The 18,340-nt window shown below is 38.0% G+C and overlaps 1 protein-coding gene across 1 annotated transcript in view; it reads right to left on the bottom strand.

Annotated features, from left to right (window-relative positions):
• Positions 1 to 239: 239 nt before the first annotated feature.
• The window catches only part of LOC113051334 (USP6 N-terminal-like protein), a 30,505-nt gene continuing 12,404 nt past the window's right edge, over positions 240 to 18,340 (bottom strand). The window contains exons 2-14 of the mRNA XM_026214977.1: positions 17,598 to 17,671; positions 14,861 to 14,946; positions 14,374 to 14,413; positions 13,713 to 13,793; positions 13,498 to 13,605; positions 10,005 to 10,114; positions 8,146 to 8,194; positions 7,951 to 8,071; positions 7,264 to 7,358; positions 7,059 to 7,124; positions 3,318 to 3,417; positions 2,968 to 3,120; positions 240 to 1,929 (exon numbers count right to left, since the gene is read on the bottom strand). Of these exons, the coding sequence (XP_026070762.1) occupies positions 1,184 to 1,929; positions 2,968 to 3,120; positions 3,318 to 3,417; positions 7,059 to 7,124; positions 7,264 to 7,358; positions 7,951 to 8,071; positions 8,146 to 8,194; positions 10,005 to 10,114; positions 13,498 to 13,605; positions 13,713 to 13,793; positions 14,374 to 14,413; positions 14,861 to 14,946; positions 17,598 to 17,663 (1,821 nt within the window). The 5' untranslated portion in view covers positions 17,664 to 17,671 and the 3' untranslated portion in view covers positions 240 to 1,183. The remainder of the gene's footprint in view (positions 1,930 to 2,967; positions 3,121 to 3,317; positions 3,418 to 7,058; positions 7,125 to 7,263; positions 7,359 to 7,950; positions 8,072 to 8,145; positions 8,195 to 10,004; positions 10,115 to 13,497; positions 13,606 to 13,712; positions 13,794 to 14,373; positions 14,414 to 14,860; positions 14,947 to 17,597; positions 17,672 to 18,340) is intronic.

Genomic DNA, 18,340 nt, shown 5'->3' with positions numbered 1-18,340 from the left:
AGGATAATGCAGTCCCCACGAAAAAGGGCCACGATCGTGTGTTGGAACCGCATGCGGTGAGTAAAACTGCTTCAAATATCTCTGTGTTGTTAACTTAGCTATCGGCGCGTAAGCACATCAAGTAAACAACATGCGATGTTGTCATCAAATTGCACTTTCCACATGTAGAGCTTAAAAAAAAAAAAAAAAAAGACGACAAAGTGGAACTTACTCATTTTCCAAAACCGCTAAGCAAATATATACAGTTTCAGTACATACCACATAGAGACGTTGTTGCTGATGCTGCTCTTGTTAAATTTCAGCCTCTGGATCTGATTCTGGATCATAAATATACGCTGAATCTGACTGTTAGACATGGTTTGTTTTCCCTCATGGTAAAGTCACAGCTTCTGAAGGATGCAGTACTACTCTATAGGTACTCAAGATTAACAGGATATTGTGTGAAAGCGAGCATTTCACCCCCCCTTTAATCTTATTAAAAGCCATGTTTAATATTGCCATCAGCTGCCATCACAAAGACACTGCAGCTGTCTCAATGAAACTGTGCCAAATCGTTTTGAGATGAACTTACTCTGACAAACTGCTGCACATTCCATTAAACTATTAAGTGATTTTTTTTTTCTATCAGAATAATAAATATTTGCTTGTAGACAAATTTGGCATCCTACCATAAAGCTGGTATCAATAAACAATTCACATGACAAACGGAGCCTACTTTGATCATGACCATTCAAATTACCACAGACTACATCTCTCTACCTTCTAATCAGAAAGGATAAGATAGTGTATTATTTAACACGGAGTGGTTTGTGATATTAACAAATAATGACAATATTCTGTCAAGCCATAGCATATTAACTGATGGTTGATTTGAATTTGAATGTGGAAAATCGCTGTAATGAAAATCAGTCATATTGCATAGCGTGGTTCAAAACATATCTTATCATATCATACTTTTTTCATTACAGCTATTTCCTTAAATTTGGAGACAGAAATTGCAAAGACATCAGTGGTGTTGTGGTGTAATTGAGTGGCGGTCCTGTACAAACCCTAAGAGTGCGAGAGAAAAGTTGCAAGGCGGTTGCGGAGTTGTGTATTAAGCAGTGAGCCAGCTCACTTTTGTTATGAAGACTTTATCTCTGTCAAATGTGGCAGGCAGCTTTAATAAAAGTCAATTGGCATCTTAAAATGTCTCTGATTTGGGCATGTGCTGGCTGGAATGAGGCGGGTGCTGAAACAAAGGGTCTGAATGCACTGTGGGGATTCGTTTGGCTGGTAACTCTGACAGCTCACGCGCTGTTGAGGAGATCTCACATGATATGGAGAGTCTCTTTGAAAAACTGTCCATATTTTGACTTTCAACATCCCCATAATTTTCAGAACCGGAAACGGCAAAAGGCTGCACTGAAACAGATTTGAAATTGTGTGAGGGTAAATCAACCGCCACACTGCCTCCAGCTGTCTCTGAAGTGTCCTGCTCCAAGTTCTGAGATGTTTGTGAAGGCTTCTTGTCATCCACAATTGGAGGTGAAGTGGGGTCATACATCTCTCGTTGGTTGTGGGTCTCATTAAGCTCAGGTACAGGAGGTTCATATGGAGGAGGCCATTCTCCGCCGTCCTCAGGGGCTCCTATCATTCCATCAGGTGTGAGGGGAATCTGGCTGTGCACTAGAATGGGGTCGGGTGAGGGGAGGGGAGACATGCTGTCAGTCCCTCCATCTTTGTAAGGCTTCTTTTCCTGTGAAAGGCTGTCATCCAGCGTGATGGACTCCTGCTGTAGAGAGATGTGCAGAGAGGCAGGTGGCCGTTTGATGAGCTGGGCTTTGTTGGGCGTATCTCCTGAGGGGCTCGGTTTGGGGCGTCTGACCGGAGTCAGAACGACAGGCAGCTCCAGACCCAGAGGCTTCCGTGGAAACTCATCAGGCTTAGCTGTGAATACACAAATAATGAATTCGACTGGACTGAGAATGTAGGTGACCTTACATGAACTCATTAGCTGTGGCCAAAAATATATAATTTATGCTTTGAGGTGGATGGAGCACTGCATATGCTTTAATATTTAAATATACAGTATGAATAATGAAATAATTAGTATTTTACTGTTAAAATGATCAACTATAATTGGCCATTCTATGACACAGGTGCACTTTGGACTTGATTTTAGAATTAATTTCAGAACAAGTTTATTAGGTAAACAATTTGTTTAAGTGCTAATAAATTGCCATCAAAAAAATACTGCATTTTACTAATGTTGTGATATGTTTATGCCTTGTCTTAAGAAAGGTTAGACAGTTAATTTGACACTTCTGTTGTATAATAATAAATGTTTATAAGAAAGAGAATTTAATAGCAAGAAGTCTCTAATGTTTATCAAATTATTTGAAAAATAAATAAAATAATAATAGTATTATTGTGAAATATTATTGCAATTTGAAATAACTCTTTTCTATTATTATGTTTTAAAATATAATTTATCCCTGCCATGCAAAACTGACTTTTTAGCAGCCATTACTGCAGTCTCACATGATTTTTCAGAAATCATTATATTATGCTGATTTTGGTGCATGGGAAACTATTAGTAACAGTGAAAACAGTTGAGCTAGTTTTTTTTTTTTTTTTTCAGGATTCATAGAAAGCTACAAATAACATAATGTATTTAAAATTAAAATATTTTGTAACATTATAAATGTCATTACTGTTAATTTTGAGTTTGAGTCCTTGTTGAATAAAAGTATTCCTTAAAAAAAGTATTGTATCATTCATTATTATCTTATAAAATTATGTCAACTAAAATAAAAAAATAAAAAATGTTTAAGTAATTTCATATGCATATGTGGGATACAAAGGGGCTGTTTCATAGAATGATTCACAGTGAGATTTCCTAAATGACTGAAGAATTCAAATAACATCACACTCATACAGCTTCAGTCAGTAACATACAGTATCATGCAAATAAAATGGCCGAACCTGGTGGTGGGAGGTCAAGCTTCATTTTGCGAAGTTCAGACATGGAAACCTTAAGTTGCTCTATGACAATGTCATCATTGAGGTAGATGGACTCTCCTATCTTCTCCTGCAGGAACTCTCTCAGGTCCTCCAGAGACATCTTAAGCAGTCGTTCTGAACATGATTAACTTCAGTTACAGTCAATAGATTTCTATAATGTGCTGAGAGGGTTTCATTTATGCCAAGGCAATCAAGCCTATTCGCTTTTGAGTTAAATGGCACTGTGAGGCTGTCATTATACATGGTGTAGATTAAGTAAATTATTGGATTACATTATTGTTAATTTCAGTATTGTAAAAAGAGGTACTCACTTTTGTGGAGCTGAAGGATGTTGTAAGCCATGGCTGTCAGAACTTTCTCACCCTCTAGGATGAAGACATCCCACAGACGTAAGGTCAGAGTGAATGGGGTCTGGAAAAGGTGACAAATAAGTAGATAAACTAAAACCGACTGCTCAGCACAAAGGTCCTCACAGCATAAAGAAAACATAAATGTGTAGAAGATTTTCATCCTCAAATCTACTGTAGATTTAAACCAGGGCCTCTGCTGGTCTAAAGCTAATGTCCCTCAGCGAGACTGCTGCCAGGCCACAAGCACAGCTCTGAAACTGAGCTGGACAAAATTCTGCAGTGCTGACAGTGTCCAAACCCACAGGATTGTGTGTATGCGCAGAGTTAACTTTGAAACACCCTTGTCTGCCTGCTAATTGCACACTGCTCCCTCTTTCAAGAGTCACTGACAAAGAAAGAGTGAAGAAGAAGAACTTTTAAACTATTTAACTATTTACCATGCCTTCATCCTTTATTTGACCAATTTTTACTGTTTATGGATTTTAATGTTTTACCTTTATATTCAATAACTTTAATACTGTAAAATAATATGATTAAAGATAGAAATTTTTTTATAAAATAGGTCAAATAAGGCTGAATAATTTCAGTTTATTTATAATTATATTATATAATAGCAATTACAAAGACATTTTAATACAATTATATAATTTTACAAAACATATAAATTACTTATGTATGAAGAAGACATTTTGAAGAATGTAATATATATATATATATATATATATATATATATATATATATATATATATATATATATATATATATATATATATATATATATACATACATACATACATACATACATACATATATATATATATATATATATATATATACACAGTACAGACCAAAAGTTTGGAAACATTACTATTTTTAATATTTTTGAAAGAAGTTTCTTCTGCTCATCAAGCCTGCATTTATTTGATCAAAAATACAGAATTTATTTGATCAAAAATACAGAAAAAAAAATTATATTGTTGTGATACATTATTACAAATTAAAATAATTGTTTTTAAATTTATTATACTTTAAATTATCATTTATTTCTGTAATGCAAAGCTGAATTTTTAGGATCATTATCACATGATCCTTTAGAAATCATTCTAATATGATGATTCATTATCAAAGTTGGAAACAGTTCTGCTGCTTAATATTTTTTCAGAACATGTGATACTTTTTTACGATACTTTGATGAATAAATTAAATTAAATAAATTAAAAATAATAATTAAAATAATAATAAAAGAAGCTATGTTTTTAAAATATAAATATTTTGTAATAACAATATACACTACTGGTCAGTAATTTGGGTCAGTAATTTTTCTTTTTCTTTCTTTTTTTAAATAAAATCAATACTTTTATTCAGCAAGGATGTGTTAAATTGATAGTCAGGAAAAAAATTATTAGAATATATATTATTAGATTTTTTTTTTTTTTTTTTGAAAAAATGCAGTTCTTTTTAACCTTTTATTCATCAAATATATAAGACAGCAGAACTGTTTCCAACAGTCATAATAAATCAGAATATTAGAATGATTTCTAAATGATCATGTGATAGATTGGGTGTTACATGTGACACTGAAGGCTAGAGTAGTGATGCTGAAAATTCAGGTTTGCATCATGGGAATAATTTGTTTTTAAAGTATATTCAAATAGAAAACTATTATTTTAAGTTGTAATAATATTTCACAATATTAATGTTTTTTTTCTGTATTTTTGATCAAATAAATGCAGGCTTGATGAGCAGAAAAAACTTCTTTCAAAAACATTAAAAAATAGTAATGTTTCCAAACTTTTGGTCTGTACTGTATATATGCCTAGTCTATTTAAATAAACTAGTGAGAGTGTGAAAAGTGTGTTATATATGAAGAAACACCCAATGTAAAAAAAAAAAAAAAAAAAAAAAAAAAAAAAAATTAATAAAAGCTCAAAGCTAGCAGAGACGGTCATACTGTATATTATAGTTTCTCCAGGTAAGCTGTTTCTTTACTTACAGGTGCCTCTTACAATGATCAGTGCTTGGCTTCAGACTCTTCTGTATCTACACCTGATCTTTTATATTAAACTCTTATCGGTGCTTTGCGGATGACATCCATTCCCAGTTCCCCCTTCTGTGTCCACAACTACAATACAAGTCAAAATCTCTGCCTGAATAAACCTGAATGTCCACTCAACACCTCAAGATAACGTTTTTGAGAAGGGTCTGGCTGCAGACTTGCACTTACACTTGCACTCTCAGACTTGCATTCTCAGACTTGCATTCTCAGACTTGCACTCTCAGACACTTGTGCTTCCGCTAGTGACGTCACTTGCAGTCTTTATTGTTATTATTATTTTCTTCTATTTATTGATAACTTTTTGTTTGAATCTTTCAACATTTTACAACAGTAGCCAGGTGGTGAAGACAAGAAAAAAGAATCTAAAATACAATGTCACTTACAATCGCTACTTGCACTCTCCGCTACCTGTGACGTCACTTGCAATCTACACAAATCGTGTATGTTGCCAATGGAGACAAGATGCTGTCGTGGTGATTAAACGATTAAAACTAAATTAGTAGGCCTACTACACAAAGTCTTTCGTTAAGCGTTTTCATCCTGTAGAAAAAAACAAACACTTAATATGGCATAATGTATTAGGATACGTTAAGTTCAATTAAAAGACCAAATTCGATATATAGTTATTATTTAATGTACAACAAGACAAGCATATGGCTATGAACACAATGTGAACGCTTAATGTGGCCTAATAGCAGACTAAGATGTTAAAGACAATTCAGCAGGCATAGCCTATATGTCTTGTTGTTGACTCAACGTATACAGACCAACAAATATGAACGTGCATTATGAAATGCATTAAGTGATTTTAAAAGGATCAGCTCCGTGCATGCAAGCAGACGAGTACAGAACGCAGTGCGTTAAATTATACATTAAACGTTTTCCTCCTATAGAAAATCATTATAAATAAAACGCATAATGTAGCTTAATGGTGTGAAATAAACGATTTGCAGACAGTTTATTCTATATGGAAAAATGTTTAACGCGAAACTTATCCACCACCATAGCGTCTAGTCTCCGTTGGCAACAAGCACGATTTGTGTCGATTGCAAGTGTCTCAGGTAGCAGAGAGTGCAAGTAGCGATTGCAAGTGACATTGTAATTTAGTTTATTTTTTTCTTGTCTTCGCCACCTGGCTACTGTTATAAAATGTTGGGAAATTCAAACAAAAAGTTAAAAAAATATATATAAAATAAAAAATAAAGACTGCAAGTGACGTCACTAGCGGAAGTGCAAGTGTCTGAGAGTGCAAGTCTGAGAATGCAAGTGCAAGTCTGCAGCCAGACCCTCTTGGAGTTTTTAGCTGCCAGGATCTCTTCATATAAACACCTCTCACTTGAGCAGATCCAGAAGTGCTTCATCCCTCGATGGTTGAACATAATCACAGTTACACAACAGCTGACTCAACAATTATATTCAAAGAAAGCCAAAACTCCACCTTCATTCAGCTCATGAATCACCACTTTTAGGATTGTCTGCAGTGACCTGAACCAACACTATAAAACACACAGCTCATGTATCATTTATTTGGCTTTGAGATCTAAGCTAAGCATATGATTGATCATTTCTACCTATCTACTAATCACTGCTTAAATAACACCCTTGTCAGTTTGGTTACAATGCATCTGTTCAGATCAAACACTTACCCGGTCAATAAAACATTGAAGGAACCATTTCGTGCTGTAAATCCCACTGAACATCTGCTCCTTATCCTGAGGAATGAGAAGGGAAGAAAACTCAGCATTAGAGAAATGGACACACGTGAAGCTAATAGCTATATTCACAGTAACTTAGCTAATCTTATAGGTTCTGAGTTCATTTGGCAGTCTTGTGTGGCCACAGCAATCTTACCAAATGCTTCTTTAGTTTGGGTAAAAGTTTGGAGAGAATCTGGTCGTGGTGGTTTTGGAAACGCTGAAGTTTGGGAAAACCAGGAACAAAGAATCCTGTCATGGGTTGAAAATGTCAGTGTCACGTGTTTCCCAATACTAGAACTACAACAATAACCTGTGTTAAATACACAAGTGTTCTGTACACTACCATTCAGAAAGTCTGGACTCGGTAAGACTTTTAGTCTTGAAATAAATCAATTGTTTAAAAGTGACAGTAAAGGCATTTCAAATGTTACAAAGATTTTTTCTCTCCAAATAAATCCTTAAAAAAATATTTTAAATGTTCTATTCATCTAATAATCGTGAAAAAAAAATGAATCAGCATGACTGTTTTCAACTTTTATAATAATAATAAATGTTTCTTGAGCAGCAAATTAGCATATTATAATGATTTCTGAAGGATCATGTGACGCTGAAGCCTGGAGTAATGGCTGCTGCCATTACATGAATCAATTGTGTAACAGTTTTTTTTAAATTGTAATGATATTTCTCAATTTAACTTTTTAACTGTATTTTTTTTATCAAAATGAATGTAGCCTTTCTTAAAAAATGCTCATATGCTCATGAAACATATATAATATGTTAAAATAAATCAAATAAACATTAAAACTCATAGCCAGAAGCAGAATAAATGAGGAGGGCTCACCATGCATGGCATGTTTCTGATTGGTTAAGAGCTGTGACAAAGCCCAGAATGCTTCTTCTTCATTCATGAACATTAACAGTATGGCAGCAATCTGACTCATGCCCTGACAGTAACTCACTTCCTGTGGAAAGAATAGACAAAGTCAGCAATTACGTAACTTCTCTTCATTAAGAATGGATGTGATTGCACACTTACCGTATTGTAAACAGAGTACGCAGAGAGCACATGGAACAAAGACTGTTGCCTGTTAAGAGAAGAAAATGTTGTCAGGCTCAAACTCTGTCTTTTACTGAAAGTACACACTGAAACAAACTCACATCAGCAACACATGAAGCAAACATCCATATTTTTTCACAAAGATGCACTCGTTCTTTAAATTTAAAGTTGAGCCCCTCCCTTCACGTGTGAGCATTAATGACACCCTACAGATGAGCGAAACTTTCCACTTGGCTCTCTAAGGCCTGCAATCTATTAAATCCTCACTCCCTTTTCTGGCCTGCTTGGGGAACAAGCTATCAAAATTGAGAAAGCGGCTCTGGAGACTATCGGCAGAAGCAGTGAAGAGAGACTAAGATGTTGATGAACATACCCTAAGCACATACACAGGCTGATAGACTAAATCTTTGAATTTAGCAATAAACAAATGTACTGTACATGTGCTGGTTCTGTAAATGTGTTTCTGTATTTTATGGTCATATCGGTCGCACTTTAGTTTGGGGACTTTTTCTCCAGTAAAGTCCTAATTAGTAGTTAATAAGGTAGTTAAAAGTTTAGGTATGGGGTAAGTTTAAAGGGATACTCCACCCCAAAATCAACATGTTGTCAATAATCACTTACCCCATGTTGTTCCAAAGCCGTAAAAGCTTAGTTCGCCTTGCGGAACACAATTTAAGATATTTTGGATGAAAACCGAGAGGCTTGTGACTGTCCATTTACTGCCAAGGAAATTACACTGTCAAGGTTCAGAAAAGTATGAAAGACATCATAGACACAGAATAGCGTACGCAGTCCAGTGGATATTCTCCAAAAATGGTACTACGGTAGAGAAACAGAGGAGACAAATTGTTGAATAAAGTTGTTATTTTTGTTTTCTTTGTGTACAAAAAATATTCTCAACGCTTCATAACACTACCACTGGTTGAACCACTGGTGGCAGATGGACTATTCTGACAATGTCTTTCCTCATTTTTCTGGACCTTGACAGTGTAAGTTACTTAGCAGTCAATTGGACAAGTCACAAGCCTCCCGGTTTTCATCCAAAATATCTTGAATTGGGTTCCGAAAATGAACAAAGCTTTTACTGGATTGGAACGACATGGGGGTGATTTATTAAGTGATTTATAAGGGCAAATTTTCTAACCTCACTATATGTACACATCGAATTTATATATATGTAAATTCATATATATTTTTGAATAAATGCAATTATAAAAGTAAGACACTATAGGACTATTGCAATTCAAATGAAATCAGTATCAACAAAATACTTTATCAACATCTTTGCACTCTAGAAGTGGTACTCAAGCTGCATCTGAAGTGGCATTTAGATGTATTTACACAGATACATTTACACTGTGTAAATTACAATAGCATAAAAAACTTCTAAAATCAGTCCAAGGACAACGTTTCCTACATGACCAATATATGAAAATGTCATAGGAAGACAATAAAATCCATATACTCACTAACAGACAAAAAGTGGAAGTGGGCAGTTTGTTACAGGTTATATGAGCCATTACTGTCATGTGAAACTTCAACAGCTGAATGACTTCAACAGGTAAAAAGTAAGCCTGAAAGCATGTCAGAAGAATCTGTTCCAATTGTGGTTATTTGTTAGCGTGCTTACAGACAATAGTGTTTTTTGTTGCACATGTAGAAGAGGAACAAATCAAGAGTAGAAGCAGCAAGTGATGTTTAGCACAAGTATCTGTAGAACACACATTGTATCTGTCATTTTTATTTCTATGAATTTTATTGCAGAGCTGCAATGCAACAAGGCACATAATTGCATTTATTTAATTATAGCACATTTAATGCATGCATATGTTACTTACTTTACACCGAATCGATCCATAAACATGATGTGGTTTCGAAAGGTCCTGTTGATGTCAAGGTCAATCTGTTTGATTTCTGGAGAGTACAGCTGGGCTTGCTCCTTCATTCTCTGTCAATCAAACAAATGACCTAATCAAAATACTGACAAGCTACCGTGCATTACAAAATGATATTAGAAGACTTATTTATGTAATATTATACCTACAATACTGAGTGGGTTTATTTTGCCAAAATGAACAGCTGACTTCACAGTATCTCATGTATTATGTAACTACTTTTATTCTCTTATGATTTTTTTTCTGCTCATAATATATACACTACCTGGGACAGATTTAAAGGTTAAAAGAACAATATATATTTGGAAATATAATTATTTAGTAACATTACAAATGTCTACTGACACTTTGGATCAATTCAATGTGTCTATGTCAGGTATTGGTAAGGGAGGAACTCAGGTGCAGACAGGGATTCTCAAACAAAGGGTTTATTACAAAAAGGGGAAACAAAAACCCACGAGGGGGAAAACACTGACTAGGGAAATACAAAATAACTGAACAGGACTGAGTTAACGGGATAAACAAAGACTCAAAGCACGGGAACACTAACTATAAACAAACACTCACAGAAATACAAAACACTTCTTCAGGAACAGGTACAATCACAAGTGATGAACAAATCTCAATCACAGATACAATGAACCGACGCCAGACAGAGCACACTAGGAGATCTAAATAGGGGTACTAATCAAGACGCGACAGGTGTTACAGATAGGACAATCAAGACACGACTAGGTAACAAGGGGGACGGGGCAAGGGAACGAGACAACACAAGCACATGGCCTAAAGACAAGGCCATGCGCTTGTACACAAAACATGGGTCTGTCATGATCCTGCCTCAAGACTAGGAAAAATCAAGGACACGAGGGCAGAATCATGACAGAACCCCTCCCTTAAGGAGCGGCTTCCAGACGCTCCTCAAGGGAACATCAAACACGGGACACGACTGACATGACAGACTGGGACACAGACACAAACCAACAGGACATGACAAATAATAACAATGGCAAACATGAATACACAACAGCAGGGTTGGGGTGACAAATAAAAAAAAACAAACAGGGAAGGGGAGGGGGCGGGACCACAAAGTTCATGGGGGACAGACCAGGGCGGGTGGGAGGGGTAGGAATCTTAGGAGGACAGGACAAAGGCTGACGACGGGGGGTACGGGCAGGTCTGGGTGGTGAGGGGCGGGGAGGGGTCTCGGGACAACTGACCGGGGACATGACGGGAGCAGACAAGGGACGCGGGGCAACACTTACGGGACACGGGGGGACAACATCTACTGGACACGGGGGGACAACATCTACTGGACACGGGGGGACAACATCTACTGGACACGGGGGGACAACATCTACTGGACACGGGGGGACAACATCAACGGGACACGGGGCCACATCAACGGGACACGGGGCCACATCAACAGGACACGGGGCCACATCAACAGGACACGGGGCCACATCAACAGGACACGGGGAGACAACGGCTGGACACTTAGGACTTCTGGGGACAGGGTCAGGGGACAAAACAGGACTGACGGGGACTTCTAAAATTTGGACAAGACGGGACAAATAATCAGAAAAAGCTTTAGCAGCTAGGATAATAGGCAGCTCCTTATGGGATGAGACCAACTGTACAAGAGTCTTTGCTGCAGAGTTGGCCGCGGCTCTCTCCTCCGCTCTCACGACTGCAGCTCTCTTCTTTGCCGGCTCGGGCACGCTCACTGTTGCTGGCTCGGGCACGCTCACCGCTGCTGGCTCGGGCACGCCCACCGCTGCTGGCTCGGGCACGCTCACCGCTGCTGGCTCGGGCACGCCAGCTCTCTCCGCTGCTGGCACGGGCACGCCAGCGCTCACCGCTGCTGGCACGGGCACGCCAGCTCTCTCCGCTGCTGGCACGGGCACGCCAGCGCTCACCGCTGCTGGCACGGGCACGCCAGCTCTCTCCGCTGCTGGCACGGGCACGCCAGCGCTCACCGCTGCTGGCTCAGGCACGCTCACCGCTGCTGGCTCGGGAGGAGACAGGGTCACAGGACCGGCAGGCCCCTTCTTCTTCCTCTTCCTCCTCGGGCGCGGTGCAGAGGCTACAGCTGGGTCAGAGGCGGGTTGGGGGAGTTTGGTCTCGGACAGGGCAGACTCGGACGCCGAAGACTCTGAAGCCGACTCCCATGAAAACCGTCTCCCTCGTTTCATGGGGAGACTGCTGGCTGAGGAGGGCACCTCAGGACTCTGGGAGGGGCTTGCCTGACCCCCCAGGGTTGCCACGGCCAGGACACGACCCTCCGGGATCGCCGGCAGCTGGGTAGGTGGGGACCTCTGGGGCTCCTCCTCTCGCCCGCTCACTCCGGAACGGCCTCCCCTGGTCCCCCGGAACACCACAAGGCGAGAGCCCTCAAAACAATCTCGCTGGCTGGCTGATGCCATCCAGCATTGCCTCCTGTCTGCTGAGTTCCTTGGTGGTCGGTTCATTCTGTCAGGTATTGGTAAGGGAGGAACTCAGGTGCAGACAGGGATTCTCAAACAAAGGGTTTATTACAAAAAGGGGAAACAAAAACCCACGAGGGGGAAAACACTGACTAGGGAAATACAAAATAACTGAACAGGACTGAGTTAACGGGATAAACAAAGACTCAAAGCACGGGAACACTAACTATAAACAAACACTCACAGAAATACAAAACACTTCTTCAGGAACAGGTACAATCACAAGTGATGAACAAATCTCAATCACAGATACAATGAACCGACGCCAGACAGAGCACACTAGGAGATCTAAATAGGGGTACTAATCAAGACGCGACAGGTGTTACAGATAGGACAATCAAGACACGACTAGGTAACAAGGGGGACGGGGCAAGGGAACGAGACAACACAAGCACATGGCCTAAAGACAAGGCCATGCGCTTGTACACAAAACATGGGTCTGTCATGATCCTGCCTCAAGACTAGGAAAAATCAAGGACACGAGGGCAGAATCATGACAGTCTATGATGAATAAAACTATTTTTTTCTTTAAAAAGAAATCTACAGTAGTAAAGTATAGAAAGAGAGAGAGAGAACAATCAAAATCAAGTCAATCTAAATTGCTTTGTAATACATTTACAACCACTTCTGTAAAACATGCAATAAAGGATATCACCACCAGGGCACCTTTCTTAGGGACAAGGTGGATGCTACTAATCCTCTTTGCTTGTTGTAAAATCTCAGAGGCTCTGAAGGTTTGATTTGCTTGTGTTTTGTTCTCTTTTATCTCTTTCGATGCCTTGTGTCAGCCATCTGTCTGTTTTCAGATCACACACTAATCCCTTTGAAAAAGCTCTACCCCAATAACACTCCAGTAATCCCACTCTCACCAAACAGGCCAGCGGAGACTTGCGGCGACACAGTGACCATAAGTTTGTTGTGAATGTGTATATATGCTTGTTTTTATGCTGTACCTCATATTTTCCTGCATTGTCGCTCTTGACTTTCTCGACGTCCAGTAGCAGGGCCCAGGTCTGTCCTCTGAGCTGTAGTGGGATGCCTTTATACACCCTCTTAATCATCTACACAAAGACACCAGGAGTAAGTGGAAATGAATGTTTTAAGCATCACTCTGGTTCCCCATGGAGCTACATCACAGTGAGAAACAACCTCTCCAGGTGAAGCTCACCCGGTCACTGTTCCTGTACTTGCTCCAGTTCTTCAGCATCTTCAACCATTTCTGCACCCTCTCAATCTCCACCAGTTTTTGCTACACAGAAAAAAACAGATGAAAATTCGGATGAGTGATGATTAATTAGTAATTAATAGAAAAAAGCTGAAAGAATATGGTGCATATCACACAAGCATACAATCCTCAAAGTCAATTATAAATATGAGCTATACGACACAAAAAAAACCCTCTTGTGTTTTTATCTAAGGAAGAAATATTTCTTTCCTCATTTGTACAAGTACTCTGGGATTAGATGCAGAACAGGCATTCAGATCACCCTTCTGAGGACAGTTTTCACTCTTTCCACCCCTAGTCTTCAACCTTTAAGAGCTACAACACAACTGCACAAATGTCAGCAGGAAAATACATCAGCCATCAAGCTATGAATATGTGACATGAGAGCACACCTCCAGACAGCCCAGCTGTGTCTGCCACACACTCATGTATACTCTGTGTCTGAAGGTCACCATAAGCCCGTTAGACCATAAGAGTCTCCACACTGCAACTGATTCAATCTGTGATCCTTTGTGACTTCTTTTGTGTTTTTGTCTGTGATTTTACTAAATATTATTTGAATAGTATATTCACGTGCTATGCTTCATTTGAGTGTCTTTATTACCTTCTCTTCAAGGGCACTGGGTGTGGGTAATTCTTCTTCACTGTGGGAAAAAAACAAATAAGCTGAAGACTTAATTCAAACACACAGTGTACACTACCATTCAAAGATTTGATCTCTATCTATCTATCTATCTATCTATCTATCTATCTATCTATCTATCTATCTATCTATCTATCTATCTATCTATCTATCTATCTATCTTACAGACCTGACACTTTTGGATAGTAGTGTACATCTGTACCCAAATTTACTGTACCTAACCTTGACAGTGAAAACTAATTCAGTCCCAATAGCTCACTCCTAAAATCAGATTGCTTCATATGATTAAATGTGTTGATAGACAATCCATGCTGATAAATAATAATAATAATAATAATACAATGAAAGAAAGACACTGTCATCATGAGTGACTGTTCAGACAAAATAAAAGAGGGCTTTGAAAACAAATGAACAAATGCATCCTTCACCTGCCAACATGCCAACTTACTGAAGAAATCCAAAGCGATCTGTGACTCTGTATATGCTGTAGTCTGCATCCTCCCAAGGATCGATCTGAACTCCTGCGTCTCTACCCTGAAATATACACAAGTGAACACTTCATTTGACTCATCTGAACAGAAATCATGCAGAGTTTATCAAAGGTGCCACACATCATCCAGTTCCAGGCAAATCTGAAGCAACTTTAAATGTAGCAGCTCTGAATCAGATTTGATTTTCATGAGCCTAATGGTAATATAATAATATATGGTATGTTATGCTATGCTATATAATTATAAAATAATAATATGTACATCTTAATAATAATTAATAATAAGGTTATGCACTTGGCTAAGTTGCAGATTTTTATAAACTAAAAAAAGAAGTTGAATTACACAAATAAATATATGAAAACAACACATTTTTGTTGAATGGAAGCAGTTAAATGTCTTCAGATGTAGTTGTCTGAATATCCACATTATCATGTGTACTTCAGTGACCTGGATCAACGTCCCCATCACTTTTGCCATGACTGATTTTGTCTATATCCCACTCCAGTGATGCATCTACTGTAATACTGGACGCATTTCCAATGGTCGAGCAGAAGCTTTAATTTGGTCTGTGAGTTATAAATGGAAGTTCTCTGCTGAAACTGATTTTCAATGTGTTGCTGAGTGGCTGATTTAGTTATGGAAAGTGTCAGCAATAATGTTCTCTCCGGCACACAGCTCTCCACCTTACCCTTTCGATTTTCTGTGGCCTGCTAACCATTCTAGTGAAACTACAAAATGCAAACAAATGTGTCCTAACCCCGTTATACATCCAATGATATATAGCTGTAATTTGGGCCTTTACATTTAAATGCTCAGCACTTATTTAACAGAATTTGCACCCTGACAGTACAGCGGAAGTTTAAAAGCTTTTTTCAGTTGGTGTGGATTGATTCCCTAACGGGGGATGGCCACTGCTCTCCTGTCCTCTTCTCAACCCCATGGTGGAGAGAAGAGTGGAAAGAAAGCAGTGATCCGTGACAGTTTTTCCCCTGCTAATGATAAGAATAGGCTAATGATCAACATTATGTACGTACACTACGATTGAAAAGGTTGGTGTTGCTCACCAAAGCTGCATTTATTCAATTAAAATTCAGTAAAACAGTCAAATAGTATTACAATATAAAATAACAGTTTTCTTTATTAATATTTTTTTTAATGTAATTTTTTCCTGTGATGGCAAAGCTGAATTTTCTAATATGCTGACTTGAACCATTTATTTATTTATGAAAACGTGACACATTCTTTGATGAATATGAAGGTAAAAAGAACATTGTTTTTTAGACTTTTGATCAATTTATCACTAGAACCGCCACGGGGTAAATTTTCCCCGTGGCTGTTTTTAAAACGTACATAAAATATTTTTACTAAAACATTCAAGTATCTCAGTCACTGACTTTTACTGAAATTGTGTGATTTACGATCCCCTTTTGTTTAAAACTGTTTAGATAAAACCAGATGGCAAAACGGGGTATTTAAACCTGTAAGCGCCAGCGCGGATCAAATTTACCCGCTATATAATGGTTGTATGATCGTGCAGTCATTTTCGTGCCGCTTGTGTTTTAAACAGTACATTGCTAGGCAACGCCTTTCACTCACTGAATTGGCGGTTATCAGTTTCATAAATAAAGACAAAATGAGTAAAAGAAGGCGATTTATGAATGCTGAAGAAGAAGCACTTAATGCCATGAGCGACGGAGAGTCTGATGGTGGGGAGATAAGTAACGAGCGTCCTGTCAGTTCAACATCTGACGGCGATCAATATTTCATATTTAGACGTTTTATCCTAATGTTACTCATAATTGTTCAACATTTTGATTAATGATTTACTTTTTGTTTTGCCATTTCTATTGGTCATTGTTCACTTCTCTGTTGCTTGTTATTCTAGTCTGCCTGTTTCCTGAAGAAGAAAAATACCATCTGATGTAATAAATAAAACCTCTCTCTCTCTCTCTCTCTCTCTCTATCTCTCTCTCTCTCTATCTTTTTCTCTTTTACCCAAAGTTTATTTGATGTTCTTCTTGTATAATTCAAATTATAAATTATATAATTTTTTTTAAACAAATTAACAATTAATTAGGTGAGGCTGTCATGGCATCATCCTATGCAATGTGGTGAATTATTAATTGCTCAAAGGCTATTTTTTATTTTAAAAAACATAGGTTATCTTTAAAATATTGATTAATGAAAATATATTATAGCTTATTACACCACCCAAATATCTATTTACTTCCTTTTAATTCTCGTTGTCAGTGCTGGCTTGTTTAGCTTAATACTGACTGTTATGAAAAGTGAATAGTGTAGCCTGCATACATTTTTTTTTTACATAAAGCAACAGGACAAAAATATAGTTGATGACTAGACATAATCATTTCATGACTCTAGACACTTTTTTGTCAAGACAGTAGCATAATACAGTGAAATAATATGTTATTTAGCCATATAAATACAGTTGTTATGTACGTGGGTAAAATTTACCCGTTGGCGTTTTAGGTATACAGCACCCTAAGGCGGTGTTAATACATCCATTTTCTTAAAACTTTTATAGTATACCAATTCTAGCACAAATAATTCATTACCTGAAGGTATACATTAAAGGAAATAGGCAAACTTGAATAAGTTACAGTACGTATGACAGGATCTATACTATTTCAGTGAATATCTGCCCAAAGTGTGAGGGTAAATGGCACAATTTACCTTATTATATTTAGAGATGATCTCAGCACGTTCCTCTGCTATCAGCACCTCAATGTCCTTCTTCATGTCAATATCTAGAAATACATCACACAAAGAACAATTAATGACAAAGAGAGAAATGAATGCTGACAAAAAGCTAAACAATCTGGAAGACAGATTTTATGTTCTGTTAAGGACTATACATTTGCACAGATGAATATTAAACAGTTGCTTTGTCATTTGAAGATAGCTCAGCAACACAGGAAAAAAAGCAGACACGGGTCTTTTGTGCAACATATTCATCACATTCAGACTGAGAAACTGGTCCAAAATCAGCTCTTGTTGGCACTGGGTAATCTGAGCTCTCATAATGTTTTGAAGATCCTGTTGGTCATATGAAGGCCTTGACTGTCTCAGAAACATTAGTCCCATGGGAACCACAGAGGCAAAAGAAGGGAACAAAGCTTCCCGCCAGGCTTCAACTGTCTGAGAGCACTGTGTGTCTGCTGAGTCTGTCACACACACAAAACTAGAATCCCCTCACAGTGGGTGGGACACAGCCCTGCATGACACACCAACATGTGTCATATTCAATATTTCCAGCCCATCAAAAAAATCATGCCATACTGTATGACATTTAAAACTTCACTAAACAGGAGAGACTAAAATCACAGTGCTGTATTTCTTTGAATTAAAAGTCACTTGCCCTCACTGCCAAATTAACAAGTGCATTTGTTGTGTTTGTATACCACATATGACATTTC

Source organism: Carassius auratus, chromosome 32 (genome assembly GCF_003368295.1).
Source record: "Carassius auratus strain Wakin chromosome 32, ASM336829v1, whole genome shotgun sequence".
NCBI classification, from domain to species: domain Eukaryota; kingdom Metazoa; phylum Chordata; class Actinopteri; order Cypriniformes; family Cyprinidae; genus Carassius; species Carassius auratus.
This window is presented reverse-complemented; position numbering and strand designations above follow the sequence as displayed.